Source organism: Aythya marila, assembly GCF_965140915.1.
Source record: "Aythya marila genome assembly, chromosome: 16".
Classification (NCBI taxonomy): Eukaryota; Metazoa; Chordata; class Aves; order Anseriformes; family Anatidae; genus Aythya; species Aythya marila.
The window spans coordinates 10142361-10159598 of record NC_139057.1 but is presented as its reverse complement, the minus strand read 5'-3'; the positions used below and the strand labels follow the sequence as shown (position 1 = coordinate 10159598).

General features: G+C 57.8%; 2 protein-coding genes across 5 annotated transcripts; both read right to left on the bottom strand.

Annotated features, from left to right (window-relative positions):
• Nucleotides 1-2112: 2112 nt before the first annotated feature.
• Nucleotides 2113-9619, bottom strand: BLCAP (BLCAP apoptosis inducing factor). 4 transcript variants are annotated; one of them, XM_082773314.1, is made up of 3 exons: nt 7128-8218; nt 6311-6540; nt 2113-3834 (listed from the first exon to the last, which is right to left on the bottom strand). In XM_082773314.1, exons 2-3 carry the CDS (start codon nt 6374-6376, stop codon nt 3487-3489), a joined length of 414 nt encoding a protein of 137 aa, XP_082629440.1. In that variant the 5' UTR covers nt 6377-6540; nt 7128-8218; the 3' UTR covers nt 2113-3486. The 4 variants fall into 4 exon arrangements, with proteins under 4 accessions (XP_082629440.1, XP_082629442.1, XP_082629441.1 ...); XM_082773316.1 differs by lacking the exons at nt 6311-6540; nt 7128-8218 and adding an exon at nt 9463-9619; XM_082773315.1 differs by lacking the exons at nt 6311-6540; nt 7128-8218 and adding an exon at nt 8246-9284.
• A 1319-nt stretch (nt 9620-10938) lies between these two features.
• On the bottom strand, nt 10939-16946 carry PIGT (phosphatidylinositol glycan anchor biosynthesis class T; the record flags this gene model as incomplete). The annotated part of the gene is made up of 12 exons (XM_082772940.1): nt 10939-11456; nt 11828-11911; nt 12048-12213; nt 12753-12953; nt 13058-13223; nt 13496-13593; nt 13676-13763; nt 14102-14188; nt 14304-14404; nt 15028-15155; nt 15952-16129; nt 16748-16946. The coding sequence occupies 12 exons, from the start codon at nt 16944-16946 to the stop codon at nt 11204-11206; spliced, it is 1749 nt and encodes a 582-aa protein (XP_082629066.1). The 3' UTR covers nt 10939-11203.
• Nucleotides 16947-17238: the final 292 nt, after the last annotated feature.

Below are 17238 nucleotides of genomic sequence, written 5' to 3'. Positions count from 1 at the left end.
TTCTCCAAAGCGTATCGAGTCCCAGCTCTTGATCCAGGCTGCTGGAGTGTGAAGGTGGAAAATGCTGTGGGTTTGTCCCGGCGCTGGGGTCCTCCCTCATCCCGCTGCCTGTCTGCTGGGAGGCACAGCGCAGCCCTCTTGCCGAGGGTTAATCTCTGGGCTCCTGAGACAGGCTAAAGTCCTCACCCGCTGCACTTAGCTCCTGCCAGCTGCCGAGGGCGAGGAAAATGCCCCTTTCGTGCAAGGAGCAGGAGCAAAGGGTGCAGGCAGGGGAAGGGCTGGCCCGGAGCGGTGCTGGTGGCTCCCTGGGTCCAGCAGGGCTTGGGCCAGCCCCGGGCTGGTGGGAGCAGGCGAGAGGTGGGAAGGGGGCACAGGGAGAGAAGCCCCTGGTCCTGAAGCTGCAGTGGGGAGCCCGAGGTGTGGCCGGCCCCGCTGCAGCTCTGATCGCTGGGCTCTGAGCTTGGCCTGGTGGTTTTTTTTTCTTTTCTCCTTCCCCTGACCCTGCAGTGCCACCGATCTGTTCCGTGACCTAGAAAAGAAAACCATCTCCTTGCGATGGAAAGGCAGAGGAGTAGCTTAAGGCTCCTGCTCCCCCGTAGCCGGGGAGCGCGAGGCAGATGGGCAATTTGCAAAGCCAGGTGCCGAGGCGTGCTCTGAGCCAGATCCCTCCCGGCCACTGCCTGGGCTCGGCAGGACATGGAGCCACGCAGCGCTTCCACCGCCCCCAGCGCAGCAGGGACCCCCCGGGTGACAGGGACACCCCGCTGGGGGACAAAAGCCACTGCGGAGGAGCCACAACCGTGCTCGTGTGGGCTCAGCCCGGCCTGTGGCGCGCAGGCAGGGAAGCCGTGGTGCTGCTCTCCGAAAGCTGTCGGGTTTGACCTGTTCTGCAGTTGCAGGCTGGTTTTTCACGGCCTCGATGAGCTGGGGATCAGGGCATTAGCATGGGATGTGAGACCCGGTTGGCTTCCTCGCCCTGCCCGAGGCTTTCTGTCTGACCGTGATGAAGTGACTTTAATTTTGTATCTTGGAGATGAAGATTGCATCTCGGCGCGCTGAGAAGTTGGCAGGTAGTGCCCCGGTGAGGGCGATGTGCACATCAAAGAGCGCCCTTAACTGCGTTTGGGGTGGGAGTGCTGTAAAAAGCAGATTTCCTTCCCCCTTTTGAAGTGCTTCCCTCCCCAGGTCAGGTCTGGCAGAAGGGGAAGCCCAAAGCCCTGTCCTGGGCTGGGCTGGGTGTAGGAAGCCAGGGCTCGCTCTCACCCAGGGCTGTCTGGCTTTGTGGCTAGGACTTATTTAAATTGCAGTAGAGCGCATCTTGGCTCATTAGCAACTAAAATATAGCTTTAAACCGACTGCATTAGCTTAAATTAAAAAAAAAAAAATCCTTTTAGCTTAAATAAATAAAACTTAAAAGTTGCTCAGAGTGCAGACAACTGTGTTGTCACAGCTTGCCAATGAGAGGACTTCCTTTTTCCCTTCTATTTTTATTCACACTGTAGCTAGCACGGCAGCTCCTGGGATTCCCCTCAGCCCGACAGGTGACGGGGCTGCCACCTCTATTCCTGAGGATGTGTCACGCTTGTTTTTTTGGACGTGCTAACACTGATATGCCTTGAACGCCTTCCAATTCGGGCTTGGTGTCCTCAGGAGCGAGGCTGGGCGTGCAGCAGCTGGGTCCCAGCCCCGTCTCTGCCCGCAGCGAGGGGACAGCACTGGGGGGACCCTGCGGGGCAGCCTCGGGTGCACGTGTCTGGTGCTGGGATCAGCGGGAGTTGGGATCAGCAGGACTGCAGGACACAGCTCTGGGGTTGGGTTCCTTAGCGAGTAAGGGAACGGTGAGGACCTGTCACACGAATAGGGACACAGCCAGAAGCTGCCGCCTGCGTTGTGTGCAAAACGGGCTTGTTTTAGGGGTTGCCTGTAGGTTTCTCAGCCTGGGTTAGGTTACCCTGTTAGTGCTGGGAGCTGCAGGGCTGACAGGCTCTGCCTCCTGCTAGAGGCTGGGATTACAGCGCCGGGAACAAAACAATACAGAGAGACGCGTGATTGCTGGGCTGAGGCATCTGCAGTGAGCAGCGAACGCATCACGCTGGGCAGGAGTCCATAGACCAAAGTTTATAAAGCTTTATTAAACATTTCGAACAGCTGTGCAATGAACAAACAATACTCGGGAAGTTTCACAACCTCATAGCTCGAACTTCCTCGGGACAGCAGCAGCCACTTGTGCTGCTCTCCCCTCCGGGACTCGTAGACTGAAGTGAAGATGAACAGATGGCAAACGAGAGGGAACCCTTGGCCAGTGCAGAGACAGTGCTTTGAGTTAACCCCCGAGGTTGCTCATCAGCAAACCCCCTTGCCCCCGGGAAGGCTGCCCCGAGAGCCACTGCTGCAGGCAGCAGCGAGTGCAGAGCTCTCAGCAGTGTAAGAGCATCCTGCAACCACCCAGCCCTGACATCCTCCTGCCAGGGGAGGTGGAGGCAGCGGGCGCCCCTCTGGCCTCTCTCCTTCCCCAGCACACAGCACCAGCACCCTCTGTCACCCCTGGCCTGAGAACACTGTCACCCAAAGCAGCTGAAGCAGCCACTGCTCCAAGCTGTGCCTCCTCCTCGGGACCCTCTCCTGCCCTGCCCACACGCAGCCTGCCGGGCTAGCGGCGAGCGTTGTGGGGTGAGGCTCGTGGCAGCTGTGAAAACCCCACGTCTTGCAGCATAGCAGTTTTTTTTTTTTTATTATCCCAACAGTCAATACCTCAGTAAACCCTGGAAATCTAGCAGGGGAAGCGGCAGTCTCGGCTGCCTGTGAGGCTTTATAAAAGCAGCAGCACAACTGAGGCTTTCAGGCTATGACCTCGGAGCGTAAGTAGTTCAGAAAGCACTTGGGCAGTGCGCGCATCTCTTTGGCAGGCGGAGCGGGAGGAGATGACTCAACTGCCTCTGGCTCCAGCAGCTTTTGGCCAAGTGCATCTGCGAGCTGCCGAGCTTTCCCTTGATCAGCAAGGCGGGAAGGCTGGCTCCCCGCAAACAGAAAGATGGAGAGGCTCCTGTAGCTACCTGGGCAGAATCAGAGGGCCGGGAGCCCCGAGTTAGACCACCGTGGCCTAATGCAGACAAGAGCCACGCAGCTCCACCACCACGCGGCAGCTGGGCAGAGGCCAGCAGCTCTTTCCTCCACCAGTTCTCAGTTAGGAGGGCTGGTGTCCGTTCCCAGTGATATGGGAAGGGAAGGAGAAAAAAAAAAAAAGACTTCTGCTTCTAAAAAAGCAGGTGGTGCTGCCAGAGTTCACACAGTAAACAAGTCAAATTTCACAGGCAGAGTGGGAGGGCTGGTCAGGAATTTACCACTCAGGTCCACACACACATTACAGGAAACAGGCTGGTTTTACTCCAGTCACATGCCTAGCACCCCCTCCCCTCCTCCCTAGCCCCCCCTTTTTTTAAAAAAAGCAAAACCAGAGCTGTCAGCAGACTGGAAGATTATCGTTCTCTAGGTGCCCACGATGCTGGGATCGTGAGCTGATTCCGGCAGCTGGGATCCTGTGCAGTGATACAAGAAGCAGTTCCCCCAGCAGCTGTAGCAGATGAGGAACAGAGCTGCCAGGAAGACCAAGGCACAAATCGTGCAAGGTTTCCGTTCCAGGAGGAAACTGAGCAGGTAGAAGCCCATGAACATTGAGTGACTGAACCACAGCGCTGGGTTGAGGGGCTTGGGTATGAGCAGGACAGGCAGCAACCACTGCAGGCAGTACATGGTGGCCGGCTGGCGGGGGCCCTGCGGCAGCAGCAGGCAGGTGTGCTCCCAGCAAGTCTTCAGCAGCTCCTCCGGTGGGCTGGCCTGTAGGGATGTGAAATGTCAGACTGTCAGAGGCGCTCAGCAAACAGACCAACAGCAGTTCTTGCACAGTTCACGCGTTCCCAAGCATCACACGCTGATGCTCAAACCCCTAATGTGAAATTCTGGTGTCACCCTCCCTGCTTCCTGAGGGAGGAGCTGGGGACACGATTACCTCCTGCTGACACAGCAGCGTATCCCCTGTGCGCTTTGTTTCTGGGGCTCTTACCCTGGCGAACACTCCTGAGACCCTTTTCTTTATAGTGCAGGGGAAGAAAGGTGGAGGGGGGAGCAAGAGAGGAGGAAACAAGCTGCCTCCCTACACCTGTATTTCTACAAGGCTGTCCAAAGCCTTTAGTGATGGTACAAATGTGCAACCGAGAGGTAAACTCACAGGTGGCACAAAGGAAGAAGCAAAAAGGGCTGGTTTGGTGTTCGGCCATGCTTCTGGGGAGTGTTAAGCACACAAACTGCCTCCTCCCCAGGCACAGCCCCACTGCAGCCGGCCAGGGGGACAGCAGAAAATTTGAACTCGGCACGTAGCTGCCCGGGGGAGCCCCGACAGCGTCCCTGCTGCTAAACAAAGGAGAGGACAGTCCCTGCTTAAGGGATTTACAACCCTTGCCAATCAGCTAAAGGCAGATAAGACAAAGCATGCGAATGGATCAAAGGGGAGGGGGCAGTCTCAAAATGGCAATTTTCATAAGTGCTGTAAACACAGGATTTCCTTTCTTGGATTATTACAAAACCCTGTGGAAGCAGCGAGCTTCAAGGGCTTCTCTGAGCAGGGATGGCAGCACACTAGCAGTCCAGAAAATGCACTTCTATCTTTAGCAACTGGATCAACTACACTGTTTTTTTTTTTTTTTTCTTTCTAAGCCAAACATCTTCAAGTATTTTAGAGGGTTTTAAAAACAATAAATGCCTTACAGGTGTTCTTACAGAGCCAGAGCTGTCGAAGGAGGGCGGAAGAATGGAGTTGAGCAGTGTGGGATAGCAACAGCCGGCCGGGTTAGCAGATGTCAGTATCGCTGGGGAGAGCAACTGATAAGATTTCCCTCAGTTTGTGGAACAACTCCTAGCTCACTGCCCCTAAAAGGCAAAAGCACACGGGAATGCTGCAAGAGGGCCCAGCTTGGGAAGCCTACTGCTCTTCCCTGCAGCACATGGGGACACGCAGCTGCTAGGCAAGACGCAGGAAGATGCGCAGGACAGCCCCAGCCTCACCCCAACTAACCAGAGCCTGGCCAGAACAGCTTTTTTGGCAGCGATCCTTTTATCTGAACATACTCATCTGCGAGGTATGCTGTCAGGAGGATGAAGGGCTGAGCCGAGCCTGTTCGGATTAGGGCTGGGGGGCGGGAAGGTTAGTAGGATGAAGGAGTGAGAAAGTAAACAAACAGCACAGTGCTCTGGCTCCTGCTGGCAGGAAAAGGGATTTCCTGGCGAAGGGAGAGAGAATGAGGGACTGAACAGAAAAGCCAAGAGAAAACCACAAATGGGTCTCTTCCAAAAAAACCACTGAGGTCAGGCCCGTGCCTCGCAGCTCGGGAAGCTCCCTGGTACCGACCAGCTCCGGTGTGGGGAGCAGGACGCACGCTGCCATCGCCCTGTTCCTAGCGGCAGGATCGATGCTAATGGCAGTGAAAGAGAATGCAGGCCAAAGGCCCCACCAGGGCAAACAGATTAAGAGTATTTGGGGGGAGCACGTTGTGTTGGCTGTCCTGCAAGAGAGTGTTCTCCAGCAGAGGCCAGCTGGGGTTCCGTTAGGCAGCCAGAGGAATAAGGAAGTTATTTTACACGGCAATATGGCTGGAGTTAAAGGGATAAAATCCCAGTGTTAATCCCATCTCATGTGGCTCACATCTTTAAGGGCAAGTCTTGAGTTTCCCTCATCTGTGAGCAGACGATCTGGGAATGATGATCGCTTATTCCACAGCCAAACTTGCTCTCTGCGAGCCTCTGTACATCACCGAGCTGTTTCTGGAGTACGAGTGCTGCTGGAGCATTGGGTAACTTCTCCAAGGGGAAGTGTTCAGAGAGCAGATTTAACAGATACGTAATTGAACCACACTGCCCAATCTCTCAGTTCCTGTCCTGCGAGGATGACGCTGCGCTGAATACAACCGAGTTGTGCTAAATCTGTGATGTGGCCAGCTTAATCCCCGAGTGCTCTCCACTTGATGTTTCCTGTAGCCTCCCTCCCAAGTGCCCTAAACACTGTGCAGGGCAAAGCACTGCATAAACACCACGCAACACCGCAGCCAAATCCAGCCCTGAAATCCTGTCAGCTCCACTTCTCTTGCTGGACTTGTGCTGCAGTCTTCAGGTCACCCCTCCTTAAAGCCTTAGTGTTGTGCCTACAGATAACTGCTCCGGGCTGTCTCTGCAGCAAAGGATGGATAAGAAAATCAGCCTAGGACAACGTGTCTATCATAGTACAAACTCCAGAACCTTCTAGGCCCGTTGTCATAAATACCTCGGATGTAGCCGTGCTACAACCACCAAGCCTTTGGCTCTCAAACAGCACTTGATTACATTTCATGAGTATAATTAAAACTCGTGACAGCTGCACTGAACTCCAGGGTCTGGCCTTCTCATGGTGGCAGGCTCCTTCCTACACACGCCACTCTCGGAACAGGTTACCCATTTTTAAATATTGATATTTTCTGGAGGAGCCAGTTGCTCGTAGCAATCAATAACACCACTCTGCAGAATAAAGAAGCATTTAATGGTGGTTATTTTTACTGTCAAGTTTCTATGGCAGTGCCCTTCAATCTGCAAAGCTCTCAGACTTCTAACAAACGCAGGTGTTTCAGCAGCTGAGCCTTGTATCTGCAGTAAGCTTTATTTGCCTCTGCCCCTTAACTACCCACCAGTTAAAGGCTGAAAACCTGCAGTCTGCGTGATCTGGCAGATCTTAGATAAGGTAACCTTTGCTTGAGAATCCTGCAGCTCTGTATTCCTCAAGACTCACACTCTTCCTCGTTCTTTGCTGGAGGTTCCTGTACGCAGCTGGCAGTGAGTGTTCCCTTCCCAAGCTCTCGCTCTTCATGCTGCAGAGGCCTTCCTAGGGAGAAGCCACGTCTCCCACCGCCAGCTCGTTAGGGAAATGGCACTCTCCTTAGTGCCCAGGGTAGGAAGTCCCTTCCTGAAGCTTTCAAAGCAGTTTTGCCTAGATGCTCACCTAGATCTGCAGGTGAAACTTGCAAATGAGACATTCCTGCCTTGTTTTCTTTGTCCCCTCCTCATGATCCAAGCAAAAGATTACCGCGTGTCCCCAAGCCAATAATTACCTGTCACCCAGCAGCACCTCTGCAAGCCCCATTTCACAACCGCATCCTGCTTTTCCTCAACCAGTTGCTCCTGTTCTCCCCTGCCTGCCTGACTCATCTGGTTCCTCAGCCGGCCTGGTGTCCTGCTCCCCTCAGGAGGGCTCGAGTCATCTGACTTGGCAGCCGCTCATGTTTACCAGCCAGTTCCTCTCCGTCGCACCACCACTGCCTCCTCTCGCTCCTCCGCAGCTCCTCAGCCACTCAGACTTGCTCGGAGCCCCTCGGCAGCACAGCACGTGCTGCTGCTGCTGTCCTGCCCGCAGCCAGCGCTCTGCGGTTCCCCTCTGATCTCCCCGTGCTGCCGGAGCCTCCCTGCCAGCTCCCGCAGGCAGAGGAGCAGCGTGGGGAGTTCCCTGCACGCCTCGGCAGCAGGCGCACACCAATACCTGTCCACACGCCTATTAATCAGTCTCCACCGTGCTCACGGTCCTTCCTCCTCCCTCCCGAGACCATTCAAAACCAGCAGGTGGGACTGGCATGTGATCGTGGGGAGGGTTTGCAAATTCCCAGGCAAGCCCGGCACACCTTTCCCACCCAGAAACAAAACTTTAATTAGGACAAGTCCAAAGCGAGTAGCCCAGCACAAGCCTCGTGTTTTGCAATGGATCATTCACCTTTACAGTAAGTCCATCCGAGGAGCTCGCAAGCTGCACCTTGGTATTCTCCGAGCTCATTCAGCACTTAGAAGGATGAGAAGTGCTCACACACCACAGACGTGCCGCATCAGGATGCCAACACCAAGTTTACGTGTTTGTCAAGAATGCCTTGAGTCCTTAACAAGCCATTTACAGGACAGAATAATCAGCTGGCTTTCGCTAATCACTCGAGGTACTTAAAAGGTAAGCGTGTTCAGACCTCACTGAGGCAGCTGCTAAGCCAGTGGTGTCCAGAACGAAGGCAAAACTTGCCCATGCTACACAAACCAGTCACCCAGAGTCGCAACAAAAGGCTGAACAACTCCTTTTTGTGTGTGGCGATGCCAATCTCCCCCTCTCCCAGGAGCCCAAGTTCCTGCTTGGGAGTTAAAAGCCACACATCTAGATAAAAATCTCTCCAGTTAAATAGCGTGGTGTACTTACAGCATGCCTCGGGGCCTCGCACCTGAGTTTCTTATGTATAAGGCTTGCCTGTACCATAGTTTGCTTAAAAGAGTTTAAATCAAGGACCTTGTCAGAGCCACGCAGCTTGCTGTGTGGGCAGAGCTTCCTGCTGCCTGCGCGTGTTTGAAGCCAGCTCTCAAATACTGCCTGGTGTCCAAAACAGCTGCTAAGCACACAACATCCAAAGCGCTGGGGGAAAAAATAGGTGAAAGAGCTATCAAGTGACAAGGGTGTTTGTTTGGTTTTTGCCTTTTTATCTACAAAAAATATCGGTGCACCAGCTTTCTAGATGTCAGCCCTCCCAAAAAAATACAAACCTACAAATGAAACAACTCAGGGCCATAACTGTTCAAACTGCTAAGTCTTATTTGTAGTAACAGGGTTTTAACTTCAGCTTTTATTTTAGTCATTGTCACTATTTTTCTATGCTTTTTTTTTTCTTTGAAAGGCTTATTCTGCCAGGGTGACTCAGCTGGAAAAAGTGAGTCTTCAACTTTTGGCCAAGGCTTTGTGCCACTCTTTGATAAGTTCATGCCTTGGAACACCCGAGGGAGACTCCGCAATGGTGCAAGACGGTTGCGAACACTTCCCGAAAGGGCAGCGACTCCTTGACGAATCAAGCCTCGGGGGTTACAAAGCGCTCTGGTTTCTCAAGCTGGGGACAATCCGGAGCAGCGTGCCTTTCGTTAGGAGCGGAGGCGCTCGGTGGGACCCCTCTTCACCATTTCCACAGCCGCTCCCTGGGCCCTGTCCCTCTGGGGAAGCGCTCAGCTGGTCTGCAGCCAGCACAGCGCCCTGCCCCGTCGGGGTTACTGCACAGTGGGCACCAGAGGCGACAAACCTGTGGCCGTGAGCGGTCGGGCAGCAGCAGGCAGCAGCAGGCAGCAGCCCCGTGGCTGTTTCCCAGCAGCAGCTGACAGGAGCAGGGCCCGCCGTGCCCTGCAGCCCGCTGTCAGCGCCGTGTGGTGCCGTTCCCCTTTGTGCTCGTTTCTCACCTCTCAGCGGCCCTGCTTCTCCACCCCTGCCCTTCCCGTGTCGGGCAGGGATCGCGACCAGCAGGCCGGGCCCCGGCCCCTCTGCCCCAACCCCGCTGGTGGCTCCGGGCCGGGTTTCAGCGCCCCCCCCCCCCCCCGGCCCGCCTCAGCCTCCCCCAGCGCCCCCCTGCCCCACACGGCCCCCCCCAGCCCCGTACTCACGGCGCGGCGCCTCCTCCCTCCTCCTTCCTCCTCCTCCTCGTCCTGCTGCCCCTCAGGCCGCCATCCGGGGCCTCCCTCCCGCCGCGGAGGCCCCGAGGAGCGCCCGGAGCCGCCTCAGAGCCCCCCCCCCCGGGCCCCGCCGCCCCCCGCCCTGCCCGGCCCTGCCCCCGGCAGCGGGGCCGCTCCGTCCGCCGGGGCGCGCACTGCGCCTGCGCGGGCACGGACGGAGGGGAAGGGGAGGGGAGGGGAGGGGAGCGCGCATGCGCGGCCCCGGGGATGGGGGGGGGGGGAAGGGGCAGTGCGCGTGCGCGGGGCGGGCGGGAGCGCGCCTGGGCTGGGGGGGGTATAGGGGAGATATAGGGGATATAGGGGATGTGGGGGTGGGGTATGGGGGCGCTGCGGCTGTTCCTGGAGCCTGGGGGGGCCTGGAGGGGCCCTGGGGGGACCCTGGGGGCTGTGCCCGCAGCTCCTGCTCGGGGTCACCCCCCCGGTTACCCCCCCCAGCCGCCCCCTTTCCTCCACCACCCGCTGACCCCGTCCCCAAGCACCCGCCCCAGGGCACCCCCAGGGATGGCGGCGCCACCACCGCCCTGGGCAACCCGTCCCAACGCCTGACTGCTCCTTCTGAGCAGAAATGCCTCCTTGTTTCCAGCCTGAACCTCCCCTGGTGCGACTTGAGGCCATTCCCTCTGGCCCCATCACTGGTTACCTGCAGGATGAGGCCAACCCCCAGCCCCCACGTCCTCCTTTCGGGCAGTTGCTGTGAGCAATTCGTGGCAGTGTTTTCATTTCAATGAAATTCATTGCAATTTCAATGAAATTCACTGCAATGCTGAGGTTCTTGTGCTTTGTTCCCCTGCCCGCACTCAGCTCTGTTCCTGTCACCATATCTAAGGTGCGAGGGGTGTACCCCTGGAACTGAGCCCACCCTGCAACCAGCAGCAAAACCACCCTGGGGAGGGTGTTAAACTGGACCCCTGCTCTGTGCTCCCAGCCCAGGGCTGCAGGGTGCTGAGCCCAGGCTCCTCAAGGCTTTGGGGACACCGTGTGGCACAGACAGGCAGAGATATATGGCAGGGGCAGAGCTTCGGGGGAAGGGATGGAGGATCGTGAGTTGCTGCACAGGGGAAGCAGGTGGAGGGGTTTCAAAACACTGCGAGTGAAAGCTGTGCTCCTGGCTTCTTTAAAAAAGGAAATAACCTCCTGGTATGAAAGAGAGGACAAGCAGATGGTTTATAGACCCAGTCTGGAGGTTCATTTGCAAACTGGCTCAGGTGTGCTCGAGGCTGGAAGGAGGGCAGTGAAATGTGGCAACCAGAACTGTGCTGGCAGAGCAGATGCAGCCGTTCCTGCAGTGCAGGTCATGCCCCTGACCCCCAGACCGTCTGCATCTTCCCCTAGCCGACCACAGCAGTCTGCTGGACACTTAGCAGTGTCTTCTGGGGTCAGCTCTGCCTGTGGGGTCAGGAAAGCAAAAACGAGCAGCACAAATGTACAAAACAGCTCAAGTTTACTTCCAGCATTGTTCCTGGTAAATAAGTTACTCCCCACCCAAACAGACGGCTTGCACATTTCCTAATCCAGTGCGAGTGCAGCTCAGTGGTTACTGCGCTCAGAGCCCTTTTCCATCTTAATTCTGGAAGCAAGCTCAGCTTGTAGGACCCAGGAGAGACGCAGGCAGCAAAGACAGGAGGCAGCAGCACGTCGCTGCTGTGCCCTGCTCCGGCGGCCCTGGCTGCTCTCAGAGGGGCGGCACGCCCCTGAACTTACGGATGACGTTAGCCAGCCGCTTGGCCAGCCCTCCCCGGCTCGGCTCTTCCACGTGAAAGGTTCTGGTCAGCAGGTTGTAGAAGGAGCCGTAGCACACCGCCACCACGGTGCAGGTCAGGCAGATGACATTATAGGGCATGCTGAAGTCCGGCGTCGGCAAGTTGACCAGCAGCGGCTCCGTGTAGAGGCGGACGAAATAGCTGGAGCCATCGGAGGAAGGGAAGCTGGAGAGGGGGAGCAGGAAAGTCAGTGCCACCCTGCACAGGACCGCCACTTTGTGCTGGAGCTGGGTGGCCTCTGGAGGTGCTCACAGCCCCTTTAGGGGCCAGGCTCTCCCCGGGACCTCCAAATCTCAGGGGAGACCACAGAAGAGGCTGCAGGGCCTCACACCACCAGCTGTCCCTTGTAGTCACCCCCCTGCCAGCAGCCCCCCTCGGAAGGGCTCCTGGGCTGCTGTTCTGACACATCAAGAACGTCCCGCAGCAGCTCCCCAAGGAGCCACGAGTCTTTGTAGGCTGGTGAAGACCAGATAGGGTAACTGCAACCAGCCCACGTGCTGCAACACTGCCCCTCTCCTGGGGACAGGAACACTCACAGCGAGGCGAAGAGCGGGCTCTCCTCCACGTCCACATCCTTCATTGCAATGACGCTGGGCACCAGGGCACTAAGCACGGAAGGACTAAGGAGACAAAGGACGCACTAGTGTCAGTCCTGCCAGCAAAGGGACAGCACGAGTTCTTCCCAGCCCCAGAGACCTGGGCAGCCAGCCCTACACAAAGCCCAGAAGGGGACAAGGAGCTGAGCGATGCCTTTACCTGACGTAAAATCCGTGATTCGGGTCAGGCGTGTACTCTGTCCACTTCAGCAAGGCTCTCTCAAACTGGATTGTGACCTTGGTGACAGAGTTGGCTGGAAGCTGGATCAGCATTTCCAGCAGGTGAGGCCGTTTGCGGTCCTGCGCTGGCTGGTAGTGGATATAACCTAGCCCCAAAGACACCCGTCAGTGGCACTGGAGTGGCACTTGTGCAGCCTCACGTTGCCTAGAGATCTCACTAGGTGGGTGATCTCGCTTCTACTGTCCCGGGAGAAGTTTTCGGGGCAAGTGAAGACGTAACAAGTAACAAAAAGCATGGGTTAAAGCTAAATCTGGATGATCTTTAGTGCTGATGACCCACAAAAGTTAGGTGTTTGTAAGAAAAGGTTAAAAATGTAAAACGTCATCCACTCATCAGTTTTACATCGAGGTTCCTTTAACTGCAAAAAAAATCAATGCCCTTTGCTTTAGATTCTTGCTGGGTTATGAAACACTGCCCAAGGGACTCTTAGAGAATGGACTTAATAAAGCCTCATCTGTGGCGAGTGCTGAACCGAAGGCTGGGAAAACATCCTAAGATGTTTTATTTCCCAGTCCTGTTCCCCAGTTATAGCTGGGGCTCAAGGGAGGGGCTAAACCATCTCTGGAATGAGCTGCTGGTGCCAAGGGCCTCGGATGCCACGTGCTGCTGGGAGCATCGACTCACTTGGCTTGTTTTCCTTCCCCTTCGTGATGATAGTCAGGGTGTGCACGTAGAGCCGCAGATACCACGGCACAGTCTCCAGCAGGATGACGGGGAAGGCCCGGTAGGGGTGAGTGTTGTGGATCAGAGTGCTGATTTCGCCAGTCTGCAGCCCGTACCCGCTCACGTAGCGCTGAGCGTGGAGCACGGGTGTTGACAGCTCCTCTGCAAAAGGGAAAAAGAAACAGGAATCAGGGGCTGATGCCAAGTGCTTTTGGGCCCAGAGCTTGGAGCGACAGTGCAGGGGGAACAGCGCTCCGGTCACTCACGGCTGTCTTGGGGCCGCTTCCACTTCAGCTGCACGTTGAGGCTGCGGGATGAATTGAAGAGCGAGGGGCTGAGCAGGTCGTAGACCGCGTAGGTTCTCTTGTCTCCCTGCACAACAGCTTCATGTACAGACGTTGGAGTGGGGGTCACTTCCAGTAGCTCTTTTTCCTGAGAAAGCAAGTTGGCCATGAAAAGGGCCGTGCCTCTTGTAGTAACTGGCAGAGCCCCTCTCAGAAGTGGCCGGCTCAGCACGCTTGCTGACACCGCCACGCTCCTCCTGAGCGCTTCTGAGCAGCCCAGCTCAGAGGCAGGAAAGCACTGCAGCCCTTCAGCAGCCCTGGAGGTATCCAGCCTGTGTGGAGTGTAGAGGCAACGATGCTCCACGGCCACGTGAAGCGGCTGAGCAGAGAGCAGGGTGCCTGTAAGTCCAGGAGCGTTACCTTGTTCTTAGGGGAGATGTCAACGTAGACCTTGCTCTCCGATGCCAGAGGACACGCGTCAGTAAGGGTGCGAGAGAACATCTTAAACAAGGACCAGTCTGCGCGAAGGAAAGTCAGTGAGAGCAGCGTGAGGCGGGCTTGGGGCAGGTTGGGGGCACAGCACGCTGGTGCTGAGCTTACCTTTCTTCCCTTGGCCACTGGTAAAGCTGTCAAAGACCACAGTGAGAGTCTGCCTGAGCTCCCAGGAAACAGCCAGGCAGGAAGCATCCTGGGGAAGAGAAAGAGGTGGCTCTGATCGCACCTTCCAGAAGGGCAGGGCAGCAGGAGAGAGCTCGAGCTACAGCAGGACTGCAAGAGTCCCAGCGGGGCAGAAGTGAGCCACCGAACCCACTGCACGGAAGCTGGGCAAAGCAGGTTCATCTTGAAGTCACAGCAAGGAGGGTTCTGGTGTTCTCTTGGGGGTGTTAAAGCTGTCTAGAACAGAGCCCTGGGGAAAGCTCCCAAACATCGAGCCTCTCCTCAGTCCCTAAAGCCCTGGGCTGCCAGGAGAGGCCCGGCTGCTGCAGGAGGATGGCACAGGAGGGAGCCACTGAGCCCGACACTCACCCGGCAGATGGGGCGGATGTGCACGGCCTGCGAGTGGTAGCTGCTGTGGAACAGCCGTTCAGCCTTCAGCAGCACGGCCAGACCAGCCTGCGGGGAGCAGAAGCAAAACTTTGGTTGCAAGTTGCTCTCTGCAAGGCCAGGAGACTTCCCGGTGTACGCTGCTGGACTGCCCCCAGCTCCCCGGAGCAGGACTCGCCGTTACCTTTGAGCCACACGGCAGCAGCTTCTTCCAGGGCGTGAGGTTCTCTGTGCAGACGACCTCCCGGGGCAGGACAGCGTAGCGCAGCAGGCGGTGATCCGTCCCTGGGCGGGCAGGCAGGGGGTTAACAGCAGGCACGACACGCTCTGAATATGCCCAAAATGCCACAAACTCCTTCAGGAACAGATCCTACTCTGTTCAGGGTGATTCGGACAGACTAGGTGAGGGTATCTCTTGGCAGTTTGTTTTTTTTTCTGAGGGCCTTAAATCCTGTGGTTCTCACTCCCTGTTTAGTAAAATGCTTTTCAGAGACAGCCGAGGGGCTGGGAGCCACGTGCTGCTTGTGGCTTTCCTCTGTTCAAGCGTAAGCCTCATCAGCAGGGAGAGGAAACGCTTCCAACAGGCTAACCCCTGCTGTCCGTGCCCTCGTGCTCCGCTACCTGCTGCTGCAGCTGGCAGCAGTGCTAGCTGGCAGGGAACCGAGTGGGAACACTTGCTCTCCCACCCCTCCTGGGCGAGCTAGCAGAGCAGCAGCCTCTGTGGTGTTTATTCTGGGACACCGGATTTCCCCTTCTAGGGCTACCTCATCGCAGTGACTTGTGAGCTCGGGAACAAACGCTGCCAGAGCAGGGCCCGCACACGGGCTCCCCCAGGGCCACGGGGCAGAACTCAAGCCGGGGACAAAGAGCTCGAAGCCGGCCCCCAGGCACGCGCGGGTCGGGCTCACCGTTGGCTAAGCCCAGGGGTTTGAAGGACGCCGTCGGCGTGACCGTGTTGGTGGAGTCGATGAAGTTGAGAGAAGCGCAGAAGATTCCCGAGAGGACGTTACTCAGCTCTTTCCAGGCTTTGTCAACACTGTGAGAACAGACACCACGGTTTACTCAGCAGCTCGGGATAACGGGTGGTAAATCAGCACCGTTCAACAGCTACACTGCGGTCACCGTGCTGGCTTCCAGCTCACAGCCAGAGGCTGCTGGTCACTCACTCTCCGCCCCTCTTCATGTTTTGTTCTAACACGTGGCATCTGGGTGACGTTTAATGCAGGGGCAGTCCCTGGGCACAGCTGGGCAGCGAGGAGGCGGGCTGGGGGAGCAGGCGGGGGGTGACAGGGCATCTTTGTGCTGCTCTGAGCGCTGACCAGGCAGCGGGGCAGGGGCAGGGCCCTTGTGGGGTGGAGGCAGCTCTGCAAACCCACAGCGAGCTGCTGGGCTCAGCCAGAGGAAACGTGCGACAGGGAATGGTGGCAGATATGGGACGGGAGTCAAAGGAAGCGAGTCACGGATGAGAGCTCAAGGCATAACCCCACAGCACAGCGAGGGGGTTGTCAGCACACAGCCCCGTGAGGGAATTGCTTGTTCCTTTAGCGAACTAGAGCTTTATCTCTCCACACCACTCTGCCCTTTGTGCCCTTTCTGCCATGGCCCCTGCTGTTACAGGCTCATTATTCCACCAAGACACTGCCAAACCCCTTCCAGCTCCAGGCAAGCCCCAGAGCACGAGGCCTTTGGTGAGAAAGGCCCCGGGGAGAGGACAGCAGTGCTGCCGCCCACCCTGCCTGGCCTCCCGCAGCCCCCACTTCCCACCCGGCATGGGCTGCAACCCCAAACACCCGGTGGTGCTGTGGTTGTGGTGTCGCCGTGCGGGTACCTACTCGGGGACGGAGTCCTGGAACCAGACCCAGAGCTCGGCACCTGCGGGGGCGCCCAGGGGCGGCTGCCCCCAGCTCTGCGTGCGCCAGAAGCCCTGCGTCAGGGCGAGGTGCAGCTCCCGCACGCCCTGCGCCGCCACCAGCTGCCCCAGCGCCTTCGGGAAGAGCCTGTAGTGAGAGACTGCGCGCAGCGTCAGTGCCGGCCAGCGCAACCCGGCCTGCTCACGTCATCATCCCCAGCCTGCTCGTGTCATCGTGGCTTGGCCTGCTTAGGTTATCGTGGCTTGTCTTGCTTATGTCACCGTCCCCTGGTCTGCTTACGTCATCGTGGCTCATCCTGCTTATGTCATGGCCAGTCCTGCTTACATCATCGTGGCTCGTCCTGCTTACGTCATCACTGCTAGTCCTGCTCACATCACCATCCCCGGCCTGTTTGCATCATCGTGGCTCAGCCTGTTTGTGTCATTGTACCCGGCCTGCTTATGTCACCATCCCCTGCTCTGCTTACGTCATCGTGGCTCGTCCTGCTTATGTCATCACAGCTACTCCTGCTCACGTCATCGCCCCCGGCCTGCTCACATCACTGTGGCTCGGCCTGTTTGCGTCATCATCCCCAGCCTGCTTATGTCACCGTCCCCATCCCCCTCACATCCCCGTGTCCCCAGGCCTCGCGGTGCCCCCTCCCTGTCCCCACCGGGTGTCCCCGCCTGGCGCCGTGACGTCACGCGGCCTCCCCCGCGATGACGTCATCCCGCCCCCCCGACCTTCCCCCTCTCTCTCGTGACGTCACGGCCCCTACCTGCCCCCCGCCGCAGGTCCGCGTCCCACCGCGTGCGGAACTGGAAGGCGGCGGCCACGTCCCCCGCGGGCAGCGGCCTCAGCAGCAGCTCCTCCCGCAGCGCCGCCCCCGGCCCCGACCCCGAGCCCGGCCCCGGCGCCCCCAGCCCCGGCCCCGCCGCCCCCAGCAGCAGCAGCAGCAGCAGCGGCCCCGCCGCCATCATGGCGGCCCCGGCCCCAGCGCTTCCGCTTCCGGTCCGTTGCCATGGAGACGCGGCGGGGCCATGGAGGCCTCGGGCCTAAGGGGAGGGGGGGGCCGGGGCCGGCCCCTGAGGGGCGAGAGATGGGGCTGTGCTGTGTGACAGGGATGGCCTCGTGTCACAGAGCCTGTCCCCGTCACGGCTGTGCCACACAGGGGGGTGGTGGAGTCACCGTCCCTGGGGGTCTTTAAAGGACGTGTGGGTGTAGAGCCGAGTGCTGGGGGTCAGTGGAGGAATGGGTAGGGTTAGGTCA

Bases quoted from the DNA above. Each gene is read 5' to 3' on its own strand.
- BLCAP (XM_082773314.1), bottom strand. From the start codon at position 6,376: ATGAAATGTAATCAAGTGCTGTTTGAGAGCCAAAGGCTTGGTGGTTGT. The intron at 3,835-6,310 runs GTATTTATGACA...ACATCCCTACAG, and splicing joins GTAGCACGGCTACATCCGAG to GCCAGCCCACCGGAGGAGCT.